The sequence below is a fragment of the Seriola dumerili genome, unplaced genomic scaffold (genome assembly GCF_002260705.1).
Source record: "Seriola dumerili isolate Sdu_G_001 unplaced genomic scaffold, Sdu_1.0 BDQW01000104.1, whole genome shotgun sequence".
NCBI classification, from domain to species: Eukaryota; Metazoa; Chordata; class Actinopteri; order Carangiformes; family Carangidae; genus Seriola; species Seriola dumerili.
The window spans coordinates 187,101-203,224 of NW_019174359.1; the positions used below are offsets into that span (position 1 = coordinate 187,101).

Consider the following 16,124-nt stretch of genomic DNA (forward strand, 5'->3'; position numbering starts at 1 on the left):
ATTCGATGTGTGTTAGTGCCTTTTATCCTCACAATATGACAACATGAAAGGGCATAACTGAAGCGTTTATAATTCAAACTGAAGACATATAACACGCCAGTCACATAGAAAATAAGCAGCGAGGGAAAAGAGAAAAGGTAAAGGAAGAAAAATTGTGCACTGCAGTTGTTCGAAAACAGTGATTTCCAGTCATAGCTTAGCAACCCTAACGAGGCATGGAAAGCCTCTCACGCTTTGGATTTCTGTGGACTGAACACAGTGTTTTTCCCCACTGTGTGAAACGTAGGCTAATGCTAGCAGCGCTGTCTTGTTTAGATTTGAGGATGTTTACACAAGATAGCGTTACATTTGTAGCACATCCTGATGCTTAAAGTGTCTGTGAAACTAAATTTTATTTTAAAGATACAAACAATAAAGAAACTATAAATGATAAATAAATGAAGACATTTAACGTCCATATTGCTCATTCAAGTATATTATTGTACAGTAAGCTGTAAAACAGCGTTATGTTAGAATTAATTAACAGTTTTTTTTCTTTATTTAAATGTTTTCTACATATTTCATCAATGTGAATGTAAGCTGAATATGTGCCACGCTAACGTTAAGAGCTGGGTTAGGGTTAGGTGCTGCAGCAGTAAGCTGTCCGTCGCAGTTGCAGTTGTGTGATTCTCTCTAGCAGTCACCATTCCCCACTTAAACATGGACTATAGGTACGTGGATATCAGATCTGAGTTTATTTTTACTGTATCTATGATACACCCCGATAGTGGGTTGATTTCATGTGTATCCAGCTGAAACAGGATGTTGGGGTGGGACATTACAGACAAGAGAGGTAGCTGTTAAACAGCTGACAGGGTTGGACCAGAGCAAACATGGAGGATGACTCAGAAGAACTAGATGTTATCCTGCAAAGCACCCTTGTTATTATTGCGGGCAGTGGAGAGTAGGAATACTTGCTCTACATTTCTGCTCATTTCACTTTAATAGCCGTAAAATTAAAGGTTTTATGTGATGGGAGAGGGGAGGGAGCGGCTGTTCTCTCAGCTACTGGTACTGTCTGAAAGTTATTATTGTAATGCTTACTGCACCAAACATTCAATAGCTCTGGTTTTTGGGGATATTGTTGCAAAAATGAGAGATGTAGTTTTTTCCATTTTTTGTTATTTGTTTTTTCTTTTTGGCCATTTTATGCCTTTATTTGATTGAACCAGTAGAGACAGATAGGAAATTCAGAGAGAGTAGGGGAGGGGACTCACTGCGCAGAGCATATGAGCCCATGTGGTATGCACCCTAACCTTTTGGCAATCAGGTCCCCTGTAATGTTCCATCCACAGAATATGAAATACCAAGGAAATATGTGTTTTTTAAGCAACACTTTACTTTTATTAGTATTGATGAGCAGTGTATGTGTTTATTAACGTACTATAGCTACTAAGCTAACTATAGCTCCGTCTGTGGGCACTGGTAACCGGAGTAACTGGTGTATGAACAGATAATGACAGTAAAACACTGGTATTATAATATAAAATATGTCTTCATAGGAGAAGTTGACAAATACTGTAAGTTAATAACAGCTCCTTACAACCACATTATAGGGTTTCATAACTCATTTATTAAATGTTTATATAATGCTAATAAATAAACAGGGGTACTTAAAGAAAAGTGGTACCATTTTGTTTTGAATGAATACCAAACGCAGCACTTCAGTAGTCAGGGTTTGACAGTATCCTGCAGCACATTCGACCAGTGTCTGTCGTGTTGTTGGGTGCGGCTGGCTCTTTCAGGCTGAACATTTTCTCTCTCTCCCCTGCTGAGCTGCTGCTGCTCTCTTTAAAGACACTGTGGGAAGCTACTAGAATGACTTCAGTGTTGGCCACAGCTGCAGTCGACCCCCACAGACTCACTCTCCAGGGGTACATCATCTTTGCTTGCTCTCCTGAGCACATACATGCTGGAGACTTGCTATTGTTGCAGACGAGGAGTAAACAATGGCTCATCTGAGAGACATTGAAAAACGCCAGGCAGAGGTCAGGGCTTCGGTAGACGTGGGAAATGGGACACCGGAGTACCTATACATCACTGCAGCAAGATGACAAGATTTTCTAGGGGTGTCAAGTTACTCTTTAATGATCTTTAGAGGCATGAACAGGTGAATTTGTCCAGTATTATGAAAACAATCAAAATAAATCTTCTGTAGCAGATTTTCTCTTTATCCCTTTAATCATCTGGTGTTGAGTCAAGTTTAGTTGAGAATCCTCAACTACAGTACAGCGCTGGGTATTTACCTCAATACCATTTGGATACACTTCAAAATGCATCCAAATATTCGTTTACCAAAAGTTGGCATGAGATGTACACTGATTGTTTACTTACTCTTTAATCAGATAGTTCCTGATTTAAAGATATTCGGCTGATCTGAGATTGTATTTTATGTAGACAATGCATTAAACCTTGAAGGTTGAGCTCATTCTGTCAAATAAAAAAAGGTTTTGCAGAAAAATCTAATCATATTCCTCAAAATAATGTCTGGAGATAGTGTTTGTAAAAACTGGGACATTTGTCATCATTTTTTCATTGATTTTAAAGGAATAGTTTGACATTTTGGGAAATAGAGTTAGCGTTAGATGAGAAGATTTATACCACTCCCACAGTTTGAAGATATAAAGACTTGAAACCCCCACATTGCAGTTTTTACATTTCTGTTTGTGCAATAATTAAATAAAGAGATGCACTGTGTTGAATAATGATCTCAGGAGGTGCTGCGAGGCAGATTTTATTTCCCTCTGTTTCCTGTCTTTATGCTAAACTAAGCTAACTGCTAGCTGCTGGCTGTTGCTTTATATTTATTGAAAAGAAATGCGGGTGGTATTCTTCGTCTCAGCTAACCCTTGGCAAGAGAGCAAACGAGTATTTCCCAGAATGACTTCCAGGTGAACATAGTTTTTGGGGAGTATTAAGCAGATGATTATTACTATTCATGTGTAGATGATGTAGTGTATAAAAGCTATAATATCCACAATTCCAAGCATGTCAGATGCTCACTGAAACACATATGGTAATGACGTTCCCCCTGCAGAGTTTGTTTTGGCCGTTTGTTGAGCTTTTCCTCAGCGCAGCAGGTCCCCATCAGTGAGACAAACAGGGGCAGCATCACAGCGACAGAGGTGTCAGAGGAAAGAGCGGGGTGACCCGCTGATGGATTCATGATTGCCCTTTTTTTTTGTGTTCTGTCCTGCACTTTCCTGCTCTCCTCTCTACGTGATGAGAGCTACAGTATATATGATTGGAGGGATGTAGGAAATGGAGACAGGGCTTTTGAAATGGTGGTGGTGGCAGTTGCATGAGAAAGGATGACACAGGATAGAAAAGCAGAAGGAGCGAAGCTAAATTAAACTATAGATCAATGAAAATAGTACAAGACTAGTTTTCAATACAGTTAGTGATCTTATAGATTTGGACAGATCTTTTAAATGTTTCACGAATGTCACTGTTCAGTTTACATAAAGTACCATTATGTTCTGACTTCCCAGCAGCACATATCAGGTTTTAACATTGGTCAAGTTCACAGATTGTAATCATGAGTATGCTCAGTGGGATCATTAATCCATCCCTAGCAGCCTTTCACCTTTTATATACACTGCCCTGAATCGCACCACATTGCAGCCCCGCTTGTTAATTATAGATGTCTGTGTCGCAGCATGGTCATTATATATTGGCTCTGCTGTGCACTGCTGTAAATGCCACTCTGTGACTTGTGCTAGGCTGAGGAGAGAGCTATGAGATAACTGCGATTCAGTCAATATAGGCCACTGGGCTCCTGCACGCAGATGTCCGCTCCTTAAAGCTGTCATGTCCTTCTTTTCCCAGCCATTAGTGCTGAGCCAGATAACGCCAACGCTGTGTGAATGCCAATGGTCCTTTAATGTTTCACTATTAATTGGCTCTGATCTAGTCTGTTTAAAAATGGGCTTATAATGGATGTTTCCTCCTTACCTGCACTGTGCTGCCAGTGTAATGAATCATGCCAACAGAGGCCCTTTTCTTTGCTTTCCCCCAGGATTTGCTATTTGAGAGAACGGTGGCCGAAGCCCAACAACAGCAGTGCAGTGGAGCAGGGAGCTGTCCGCGGTGCTGAATTCATCAGCTAACTGAAATCCCCATTGCACACTCATGTGCTTGGGCCGCTCCTGATACCTCCCATTCCTAGCAGCAACAGACCACCACCTCAACGCATCCAAGATGGACGACGACGGACGCTACAGAGACAACCGCTCAGACTTCATCCGCGGCGCCAAGGACATCGCCAAAGTGGCCAAAAAGCAGGTAGGCAAGAAGGTGGGGCGCGGCATGGACAAAATGACCGATGAGTACACCAAGCGCTCCTATAAGCGTTTCGAGGAGGAAGACGATGAAGACTACGCTGGTGTGCCAAGCAACGACGATGGATATTACCGCAACGACAGCCGGGCCAATGACGATGAAGGCCACAGCGACTCCACTGAAGGACACGATGAGGACGATGAGATCTATGAAGGCGAGTACCAGGGCATCCCGAGGGCCGACTCAGGCAAGGCTGGCAGCATGGACGGCGTGACGGCCGCCCAGGCGCAGCAGTTCAGGGATCTGTCAGCTTACGAGGGCGAGAGGAGGAAAGACCAGGAGGAACTGGCCCAGCAGTACGAGACCATCCTGCAGGAGTGTGGCCACGGGAAGTTCCAGTGGACACTCTACTTTGTCCTGGGGCTGGCGCTGATGGCAGATGGCGTGGAGATCTTTGTGGTCGGCTTCGTGCTGCCCAGTGCGGAGAAGGACATGTGTCTATCCGAACCCAACAAGGGCATGCTGGGTAAGATCACTCCCTTGTTTCCAAACATAACAAATAATACCTTTAACACATTCATAAAACATTTTGAACACATGAGAGGAGGGATTACACACATGAGATCTCCCGACTACCAATACAGTGAGAGTCTCTTTTATTTTAACCCATCCACTGTCTTTACTGACCTCTCTGTTTATTTCCATCTCAGTGCCTCCCTTGGGAGTTTATGCCACCATTTATCCCTGCCTCATCTTGGCCGTTACCTTTGCAGTTTATCCCCCAGTAATTGCTTTTCTGTGGCCTCGTTGGCAGAGAAATTACAGCTATTTGAGATTCAACTGCCCGTGCAGCTTCTGAGCAGCAGCAGGAATTTAAATCGAACCCCCGGCCAATCCAAACACAATATTCTCTGTTTCAGTTCAGCTGTTTTCTCGCTGGACCGTGTGTGAGTTTGGGTAGTTTGTAATTTTTTTCCAATCCAGTTTAGATTAAAACACGTCCACTTATGAGTTAGCGTTAGGAATAGGCTCATTCTGTCCAGGCTTTCGTCATTCAGAAGTGGGCGTTGTTACATCTAAACTGGGTTGTAAAACGAGTGATGCGTATGAAAGTGATTGTACAGTATATGCTGCGTGTCTGTGTTTCTGCATGTTGTTAAGTGGGCAAAGACCTTGTGATCATTTCCTATCCGGAGGGGCCAACGTCCAATCATAGGCCAAACCTGCCTTGCCATCTGTCATTAGCTGCCCTACAAGGACACTGTGAACGAGGCCCAGAGGTCTCCTCAGGATCACAAATTCAAACACATGCTTTATTTTATGTAAAGAACTTAGATATCAAGAATGTAAATAGATGTCAAGTACTGATGTAAAACATTTTGTACACATTCTCTGCAGCTTGTTGAAAGAGACAATACAGAGGTACATCTCACTAACTGATATGCGAAATCCAACAATATAGAGCCACAAAACTGGTTAATACAAATGAATAAAAATGGATAAATACCACTGGTTTAAAGTAGATTTATATAGTTAAACTCAAAATGCAGTTTTCTGAACTAGGAATGTTGCGGAATCCGCATTATTGAATCCGAAAAATCAAACTCAAATCAAAATGAAGGAAAACAAAAGTTCTGTCGAGCTGAATCCAAATAGTAGTAACACAAACACTCACATTGTGCTGCCGCCACATTGATGAACCCTGTTCTCCTGCAGAATGGGATGCCTGTGTATTGAACACCATGAATTCAACTCTAGCTCTGGCTTGAATGGATATAGTTGAATAACACATACGCTAACAGTGGCCTCTGCGTGACCTTATCTATTGTCATCACCTCAGATTGTAGTTGCAGTACAAATGTAAACCTTTGATAAGTACAACTGTCTGCTGCTCAGTGAGTTTTTGGGTGATTTCAAGAGGATGACTATACTGGTGTGGTGAAAAAATGTGGAGCAAAGTAGTGAGGAAGGGAAGGAAAAATAAGGAAAGAAGGAAAATTTGTGAAATACATGGAAAAATACTGAAGGGAAAAGGACAGAGGAAAGGATTGGAGATTAAATGATGGAGTAAGAAGTACAGTATTTCCCTCTGGGGTCTAGTGTGAAGTACAAAGTCTTACAAATACTGAGACACAATACATATACCTCAAACTATACTCAACTTTTGAGTAAATATACTTTTATTACTTCATCTCTGATCCCGTGTCATGCCAGTGTGGAGCCAGTAGGGAGACACGACCAGCCCCGATTCCCTCCCCTCTCTCACTGTTACGCAACACGCCTGACTCATGCTAGAGAGCCTCCTTTGCTCATGCCTCTCTGCGTCCCATGATTCCCAGTGTCCTTTTCCACACCCCATCCCCCACTCTCACCCTTTTCTTCTCAACACAGACCAAATGGAGCTTACTTTGCCGACATAGTGCCAGCCACTTAAACCTGACGCACTGTGGCAGACTGGTGCGTTTTTCATTTACTAAATGTGAAGTGGGTGACAGTGTGACAGTCTGCACACGTCACCTGCAACCGCCTGCAGAATATCAACCCTCGTCATTCAGATGTACCCAGAGGGAGGAATTCAGAAGCAGAAACATATCACTGGTAATAACACCTCCATCCAAAAACAGTTATCCTCTGCAGTTTTGGCAAAATTATCATGAACTCTATAGACATTGCTAGCATAGCATGGATCTCGTGTTTCCAGCAAGTCAAACATTTCAAATGAAGTAAGGAAATGAATGGCATAGTGAGGCTTTAAATGCCAAAGCCGATGCCTGTGGTACAGTGGTTTTGCACGATGAGCTAAAGTAGACGCTTTCACAGGCAGCAGAGAAGCGCAGAGCGGTTGTCATTGATTTGCCCTTGTTGCGAAGCTGCAGAGGTTGCAACTAAAATGTAGCTGCTATGAGAAGCTAAAACAGAGGTTTGTTGCATGCTGCGGCTCTGCCAGATTTCTGGAAAAACATAATTACTTCTAATGACAAGGAGATTTCACACTGTTGAGCGTTCAATGCATTTCCAGCGATACTGTATTCTTGAGGAGTTTGAGCCCTTGCTACATGCATTTCCTCTTCTAATTTATCTGATCCGAAGCTATTGCACAACTTTTCCTGAGGCTAAAAGGAACCTTTGCATATCATAATGTGTCTTTGGCCTTTTGATTAACATAAAATCAACTGAGAACTGAGATTAAGGATGAAGGGAGAGAGAAGGGATGAAGAAAAGATGGGAGAAATGACTCCTGTGGGAGATGCTGGCAGACGATACAGGCAAACCAGGTTGGATGCTGCAGCCTGAAGGTGATAATTAACTATTTTTAGCACTTGAATTTTTGGTAGTGGTAGTGAGTGTCAGAAATGAATTATTCTAGCACATTAATATTCAGCTAGCACCTGAAAATAAATATGCAAGCCATCAAGCCACAGACGGTTTAATTTTTTCACTTTGTTGGCAGAAATGTTTTGATAGCTCTGACTTAAATGGCCCTCTTATTATTACATTTTATAGTACCTAATTTTGTTTGATCGAGATTTTATGAAATTATGCTGCAAAAAAATAAATCAACTGCACCCTTTATTTTAGCTGTTATTCTCCAGAGAAAATAATAACACCTGTTAATAGAATACAGTCCTACATCATCTACTGCATGCAACCAATAAGCACCCCTGTAATATATGCATTTAAATGAACAATGTTACAGAGATTGTGTGATGGTGTTCATGTGCCGAATAGAGCAATATGTATGCAGGTAACAACTCAACCAAACGATTTATTTCACGAGTTATTTCCACCCTTTGAAGGTGTGATAAGCCGCCGCTGTGGTCTTTGTTTGGAGTGAAAACCTGCATTCACATCACGGCGCTCGCTGTCACAGGGTGAACTGCTGCTTGAGAGCAATTATATCTTTTTTTCAGCTTTCAGTGGTTAGCAGCAAGGACTGATGAGAAACTACTTTCTCCTCCGGTGCTGAAGAGCCTCAGCTCCCCGGCTCATTCAAAAAGCCCTGTGCACTCTGGCAGAAAGGGGAAAACCGGCTATTAATAGTGGCTCCCTGCCCTGCCCCCCCCCTCCCCCATCCATGTACACAGACACACAACCATGCAGTGGTACACACTTTTTCTTTCCCTGTTCAACCAAACATTTATACACACACACACCCACATACACTACCCTGGAGCCTTTGGGAGTTGTGTCACAGCGCAGACTGACCACCGTCCTCCCCTCCCCTTCCTCCTTCTCTTTCATTTCTCTCTCTCTCTCTCTCTCTCTCTCTCTCTGTCTTCCTCGCTCTCCATCCTCCCCTCCCCCTACTTCCTCTTCACTGTGCTGAAGTGCCCAGATTTCTGGAGACTCTACCTCTCCTCTCTGCACATCTGTCTTTCTGTACAACTCTGATTTTGTTTCAGCTGCGTTTCTGAAAAAAAGAAAAAGCTTTTACAGTATCTCATAATATTGCACATCATGAGAGAGTTATTAAAGAATGGAAGAGAAAACAGGAGCTGGTTGTGATGTTGTACATGCCCTTCAACTGACTGCTCGGTTTAGCAACTCAATGGAAGTGAGAGTAAGGGCAATAAAAGCTCCAGGGACGTAAGAAACATCTCATAACAAAAGCCAGAAAAAACAACATTACGACCAAACCAATAGGAAAATTATTTAACTGAAATAAAATCCATCATGTAAGATTGTCTGTGTAGTTGAAATAAACAACATCCAGTACAAGGATCCCTCACCAGCTTCCCATCAGGCAACACCAGGACCAGACCATGGAGCCTCAAGTTGCTGTTTCAACTGATGTAAACCTGCAATAACTGATTACTTTATAATAACAATAACTTTTAGCCACTTTGGGGGCAGAAACCAGTTGTGAAAACATCACATTCAATAGATATGGTTGTTAGCAAAACGTTACTTATTCACACATCCAGCAGATACAGAACATTATCATTCGTTTGGAGTCGTGTTTTTGGACACCTGATGAATGTTAAGTCCAATATTCTTTCTCCTTTTAGCTCTGTTTTTGGTCTCCACCTACACCCGAGGAAACTTTCTGGATCTTTAGCTGCCAAATGCTCCATTATGTTCACCAGCTAGTTGCTAACTTTGCATGTCTGTTGGTGCTGTTGCTAGGCAGGTTGTGTATAGTGTTTTTTTTAATTGCAGAAAACAGCTGCCATGCTGTGGCTGGAAATGATGCCGTGTGAGAGAATCAAAAATACAAATGTGTTTCAGAGGTGCTTTGTTCCTCAAGAGGGTCCATTATGTGGCAGAAAAGGAAATCTGTGCAAAGTTTTCAGTGCAATATTCCTCTTTTTCTATTGAGATAAACTTTATAATTTTCGGTCAAATTACTGCAATTGAAAGAAGCTTAATTCTCACAGTCAGTCGTTTATCACTTAATCTCTGTAATTTTCCTAATTTCTGTTATTTAGTTGCCAAACTGCAAAATCAGAAAACTGCTGTACCTTTGAATACTGATGACAGCAGGATTTGGCTTTCAGTCAAGCTTTGTTAGACTCATAATCAATTACTTTGCCCTGAGTCTGAGAACAGACAAATGTGATGACAGAGGGAGACAGAGAGGGAGAGACAATGATCCAGTTACAGTGCTTAAAGGGTGACGGGTCAGCACAGCAGTCAGACTGCCAGCCTGAAGCTTTATAGGGGTTTGAGGGGAGATACTTACTGTATGACCCATCCTGGTCACTGTGGTTGTCTGTCCGTCTGTCCGTTTACGTCGATGCTGCTGCATTGCGGCGACGGCCATTGAGCCCAGTCATCATCGCTGGCTCAATGTTGCCGCTGTGAGCTGTATTGTCAGGAGAAGCGGCTTGCAGCTGTCTCTCTGCCCTGCCAGAGTGGAACACATACACAAGCAAACACACACACACACACACACACACACACACACACACACACACACACACACACACACACACACACACACACAACACCCACGCACTTACAGTACACAAGAACATGGGGATATGAACACAAACACATGCAGATGAGGGACTATATACACACACACACTTTCTATGATATGCAAACACACAAACGCACACACCTGGGGTCATGGAAACATGTGCACACAAAGAATCAACTGCAATCAGTCAAACAAGGGAGTGAAAGTCACTTTCTTCCCCAATTCAGCTCTGCAGACAAACAGAAAGAGAGGAGAGACAGCACACACACACACACACACACACACACACACACACACACACACACACACACACACACACACACACAATTTAATCAATGCCCACAAAGGTGTTTTCACCTAAAAGAAAAGGACACCCCTCCTCATATTATTCCAACATCCATCCTCATCTCTTACCTTGGCTTTTTCTCCCTCATCAATACTGTATAATTCCAGCTGTGGCCAACTGTGCGTCCAGCTTCATCACCTCAGCTGTTACAGGAGCTTGTTGGACTGTGTGATGAATTATCTTAGCTGATCCAACAGACCTGTTTAAAGCCTGTGTGGGCTTCTTCTTCTGTTTGACTCCATGATGACTTATCTGTCTGACTCACAATACGAAGCCAGCAAACACTATCAGCTGTTGTGCCGTGGTTACCATTGGGTGGAGGCGCAGTTTGAGCCCTCATTTCTGCTACTTAGTGTTGGCACTTTGAGGTAAAGAGCAGAGTACAGTCGGCTGGTCATTATAACATCAAAATAAGCTGTGACACGCAGAATGAAGCATATTGCAGCCGCTGCACACTTATTACATCAGACACTTTGGCCATTAAAGGTGAAATGAGGATCATGAAATGTAATTATCTGCTTCAGGTTTGCCTTCTCAATGGTAAACCCACCATAAAATCTAATAACTAATCAGCTTCTAACCACCACACAAACTTTTAACTCTCGGCCAAAAAAAAATCTCAACTCAAGGTCCGCTAACTCAGCTTTTGACTGTATCACATGGTCTTTATCCTTGAAATTATTTCCATGTTGAATGATGTGCATCCAGTTTCAATTGACATGGATTGGCACTGGATGTACATCATGATTAATGGAAGTAGTGATCTCTTTATTTAGCAAGGCAGAAAGTCAGTTTTATGATGTGGTTTGGTTTGGTAAGGTTTAGGCACAAAAGCAACTTGTTTAGGGAAAGATCATGGTTTGACTTAAAATGGCTATTTTGTTAAGGTTGTCATGGTTACAATACTAACTATGTGGTTAAAGTTAGGGAACGTTTGTAGTTGCAGTTTTGACAAAGGAACAATGTTGACTTTCAGCTCTCTCATACAAAAGTCTGACCGGATGTTTTGTCAGAGGCTTTGAAAGTGAACACATGTTGTTTCGGAGCGCTCGCTGAAATGACTGATGCTGTCGAAGGACAGTGTTGCAGATGTTGTTGAAAGCCAGAATTAAAAAAAAAAAAAAATTAGCATCAGATGTAAAAAGCCTTTATCGCTGAATATAATCTGGTGTTTTGCATTATTGTCCAATAGTGTTCTTGTTTTACCATAGGGTTGTATCATCATTATCATGGAACGTTTTATTCTAAACACTTTCTGGACTTTCATCCATAGTCGCTTCAAAGTTGAGTTCAACGTTCACCATTATAAAGCAATCTGAGCTCAACGTAGGTACGGTTAAAAGCTCTGGAACAAGTGGACCTTGAGTCGAGATTGTTTCGTCAATTGATTAGCCATGTCTTTGCCTGTAGTAATGAGGTAGTATTGTTTCATTGATGACGCTGTCACTTAAAATGCTTTCAAATCAATGGTATTGACCTGATGTCTTGACTGTGATACAGTGTAATCAGCTGTGAAAAAGGACTGTTGTTTGTCCAATCAGAATGGAGTATTTGCCAAAGCTGAAGGGTTCATCACAGATACGTGTCTTCATGCTGGACACGCTGGGTTTCGTTTGCCCATGTAATAAAAAGAGTATATCATAGATGTAGGATTTCTAGCTTTTTACATTCTGAAAAGTGACAATAAGATTTAAACATGGACGTCAAGCCCAGGCACCGAACACCGGCCCTGTCCTCCTTATTCATTCAGAGAGGCCTCACCAATAACTTGTGTCACTGCAGGCTCAGGCAGCGTGACGACTGTTGACAGGATGTCAATAAGGGATTGCGAGTAACTGGTGTGTGTGTGTGTGTCGGAGCAACATCATTGCAGCAGAGGTAGAGAGACAGACAGAGGGAGGCTCGTTTGGATAAGTGCATTAGATGTGAGTCATGTTAACACCTCAGATCACAAGACCGGGTTGACAAAGGTGGTGTTTGTTTCTGTTAGCGGCCTGTCTGCTCCCTGGCGGCAACTTCCTGATGCAGAGAAGAAACTGAAGAAGATGCTGGAGGTGTTTTTGGTTCTTATCTCACTTTTAATGGTTATGCTGAAGGAAAAGTTTAACATTTGGGAAAATGTGCTTGTTCAATGTTTTTGAGCATTTTAAGTTGATGTGGTGAACAAACAGTTGCATTTACTCATGCAGCAGTTATTGAGCATCAGAAGCATTCATGTGGAAGTAGCTAACTGTGTCAATGCAGTAAGACTGAACCAAAACAATAAAGCTGTGGGCTGGCCAGCTGAAACTGAGAGGAGCTGCAGATTTTGGGTGATAATTCTCTGTAGGTTCATCACCAACGGCGAACCCTTTCACATTATCACATTTGATAAATTGCCATTAAAATAATAGTTGTTGCACCTGCTTGAAGATGAACTACTTTTAAAGCACTCCTTGGTGCGCCTCCAGCATTTGTTTTGCACATAAGTATGAGCAGTCAACCTTAGAACTTGTAACAAAATTATACTACCATTCGCCTGTAGCTTAAATCCATGATTGTGCTTTTGCTGTCAGGACACACAAACTCTGGATCCACCCCTGTTTAAATCTGCCTTGCTACCTCATTCGTTTAATTTCAGACGTCTTCATGGATCAAACTTTTTTTTTTTCGTTGTGCCGTCCAGATGATTTCTTCTTCTTTCTGTGTTTCTTTCTTATGTTAAGTGTGTTGTAGAAGTGCTGTACAGGTTATTATTATAATGTTGACCCTGATCTGTGGTAGTACACAGTTCAGATTATTATGCTCTACCGTCTCTGTGCTTTATGCAAAATACTTCATTAGTCCAATGAGGCTGCCGAATGAGCTAATTTTCTAGGCAATGGAAATCTAATGAGAGTGGTCGTGAGGGCTGGAAGTAATATCAATGTGTTTACTGATGAATGATAACTCATTATCGTGCCCTTTGCCTCTCTTCTCATCGCTTTCCCCTGCCATTACTCATCACCATGTCCTCCCTCGTTCTCCCTCCTGCCTCCTCCCTCCAGGTCTGATTGTTTACCTGGGGATGATGGTCGGGGCGTTTGTATGGGGCGGCCTGGCTGATCGGATTGGCCGACGGCAGACCCTCCTCATCTCCCTCTCCATCAACAGCGTGTTCGCCTTCTTCTCGTCCTTCGTCCAGGGATACAGCTCTTTCCTCTTCTGCCGCCTGCTCTCTGGCGTGGGGTAAGGAGACAGATGAGTCACACAGGCACAGCAGCAGCCAGAGCTGGAAAACGAGACAGTCACGACCACCGTGGTACATCAGTTAACTTGGCAAGCAGAGCAAAGCCACATGTTAGAGTACAAATAAAAATACAGTGCTGTGTTGAAATACTGTTGGACGCCTGTGATGTTTACTGCATTTCACAAGATATTTCGCAATGAAGTGTTAGAATGTGCTTTTCGGTGTTCCTGACTCCGACTCCCTGTAACAGATTTGTCTTGTTGTACAAGGTAGTAATTCCATAACCTTAAGTTAACAACCCCTACAAAATGATCCTGAACGAGCAGTTTTTGATTGAAGTTGGGTTTAAAGTCACATAAATGCAGCTACTGTCACACTTATATGAAATTAATAGTTTGTGGCTTCTTTGCAGTCTGGTCTCTTAAGCTGTTTCTGCCCGTGTTGCTGAATGCTGGAAGCTGTCAGTGAAAAAAGCAGCTCTGGATCTGACTGTAAAACATGACCTTTAAGATGTTTTAGATACAGAAGGTAAATATTAGCATATCTAGCTTTAGCTCCAATAAAAATTCTATATGGCATCATGTTGTTTAGGTTTTACTGGTTATACCAAGGAATAAAAATAGATCACCTGCTTACCTCTGATTATAGTTCAAAGTGCAAGTTTATTTTTTTTGTAGAAAAATGAGTCAAGGCAGGTGAAAACTGGTGCTGTAACCCTGTTTCCTGCATTCAGCCCATTCATTCTGAACCAGTGTCTCTTTTAGTGGCATAGTTCTACTGAGGTCATCATGGGTCAGCTGTTCAGTGGGTCGACCACTTTGGTCCAGACTGAATTATCTTAACAAATATATATAATATATATATATATATATATATATATATATATAGGAGGGGATGCCAGATTTTGGCGATCAAAACTGACTTTATTTCTCCATTGAAATATTTTGACATGCAGTTTGTGCAGTTTTACACAGACAGTCATGGTTCCCAGACGATGGATTGTGATATCTAGCACCCATCAGCAAGTTGACGCATTTGCTTCAGAGGAAAATGTCTTGACAATTCAGTGGATCCAAAACAATTTGGTGCAGACATTCATGTTCCCCACGGGATGAATTATAATAACTTTGACTTGGTTTATGACCGAATGCAGACAATCCTATCCACCTGTTTACGACTCTTGTTTCTCCTGAGGAGCATCAGTGTCAGTGACAGTGAAATCTAACAGTGTTGTTAGAATTTCTCCTCAATAATGTTTAATATAAATACAGCAGCCGAGATCTGAGCAAAACAGCTTTGACTCTTATTCTCACCCTGCCTTCCTCAGTTTAAAAGACTCTGCAGACTGTGACACTGTCAGTTTCCGGTGAAATGAGCATAGTGTCCTACTCGTAATGGATGCCACTGCCAGTTGCAGCGTGGTGAACTTTTGCCTTTTCCAAATTAGTCATTTCATTAACAATAAGCACTGCTGTGGAACTGCAGAGGTCCCATCAGATTGTAAATTGTTGTAATGGAACATGTGCAGAGGCCATAAAGATGGTGCTGTCGACTGCAATCAGCGGGGCCATCACTGACGGCTTTTAAGACTTTAATCTTCACTTTTACTTTTAACCTGTTTTCTTTGCTCTCTCCCTTTTCCTCCCTCTTTCCACTCTTTTCTTTCTTCACAACATTACCTCATTTATTTTCTTTGACCATTGTCTTCTTTCTTGCTTCATTCTTTGTTCCTTCTCCTCTCTTTTATCTCCTCCACCACTTGCTTCTCCTCCATGGGGATCCCTTTATTTGTTCTTTTTTTAATCCCCCCCCCTTGCTCCACAGCATTGGTGGCTCCATCCCCATTGTGTTTTCCTATTACTCTGAGTTCCTGGCCCAGGAGAAGCGAGGAGAGCATCTGAGCTGGCTCTGCATGTTCTGGATGATCGGTGGTATCTACGCCTCCGCCATGGCCTGGGCCATCATCCCACATTATGGTGAGAAAAACAAACGCACAGTTAGATCACTCAGTCAGACGATCATTATCAAAGACAACATGTGTGCCTGGTAATCAGCATGTTGGTCGGTTAGCTGAACAGCCTGTCATGGGCTTCAGTTTCCATCTATAAAATGTGACGAGAAGATGCCGTGGTTGTTTCCATTTGATGCATCACTGTGGGGAGTTTGAGTGGGTTGAAAAATGAGTGTCAATGAAATTTTATTTTATTTACTCCGGTCACCAGCGGCTACCTTAACATTGTTAGGTATAATCAGGGTTAATCTGATCGGTGGTTTCACTCTCTCAGCCTACAGTAGACCACAGAAGTGACTGTTGTACAACATTTCAG

The 16,124-nt window shown here is 42.3% G+C and overlaps 1 protein-coding gene across 3 annotated transcripts in view; it reads left to right on the forward strand.

Moving 5' to 3' along the window:
* LOC111222584 (synaptic vesicle glycoprotein 2A-like) overlaps nucleotides 1-16,124 on the forward strand; it is a 44,596-nt gene that overhangs the window by 16,701 nt on the left and 11,771 nt on the right. Inside the window, exons 2-4 of one of the 3 annotated variants that reach the window (XM_022746374.1) lie at nucleotides 4,058-4,846; nucleotides 13,616-13,796; nucleotides 15,622-15,773. In XM_022746374.1, coding sequence (XP_022602095.1) covers nucleotides 4,240-4,846; nucleotides 13,616-13,796; nucleotides 15,622-15,773 — 940 coding nt within the window. In that variant the 5' untranslated portion in view covers nucleotides 4,058-4,239. Of the gene's footprint in view, nucleotides 1-4,057; nucleotides 4,847-13,615; nucleotides 13,797-15,621; nucleotides 15,774-16,124 lie in introns of those variants that run through there. The other 2 variants (XM_022746375.1, XM_022746376.1) reach the window with 2 other exon arrangements.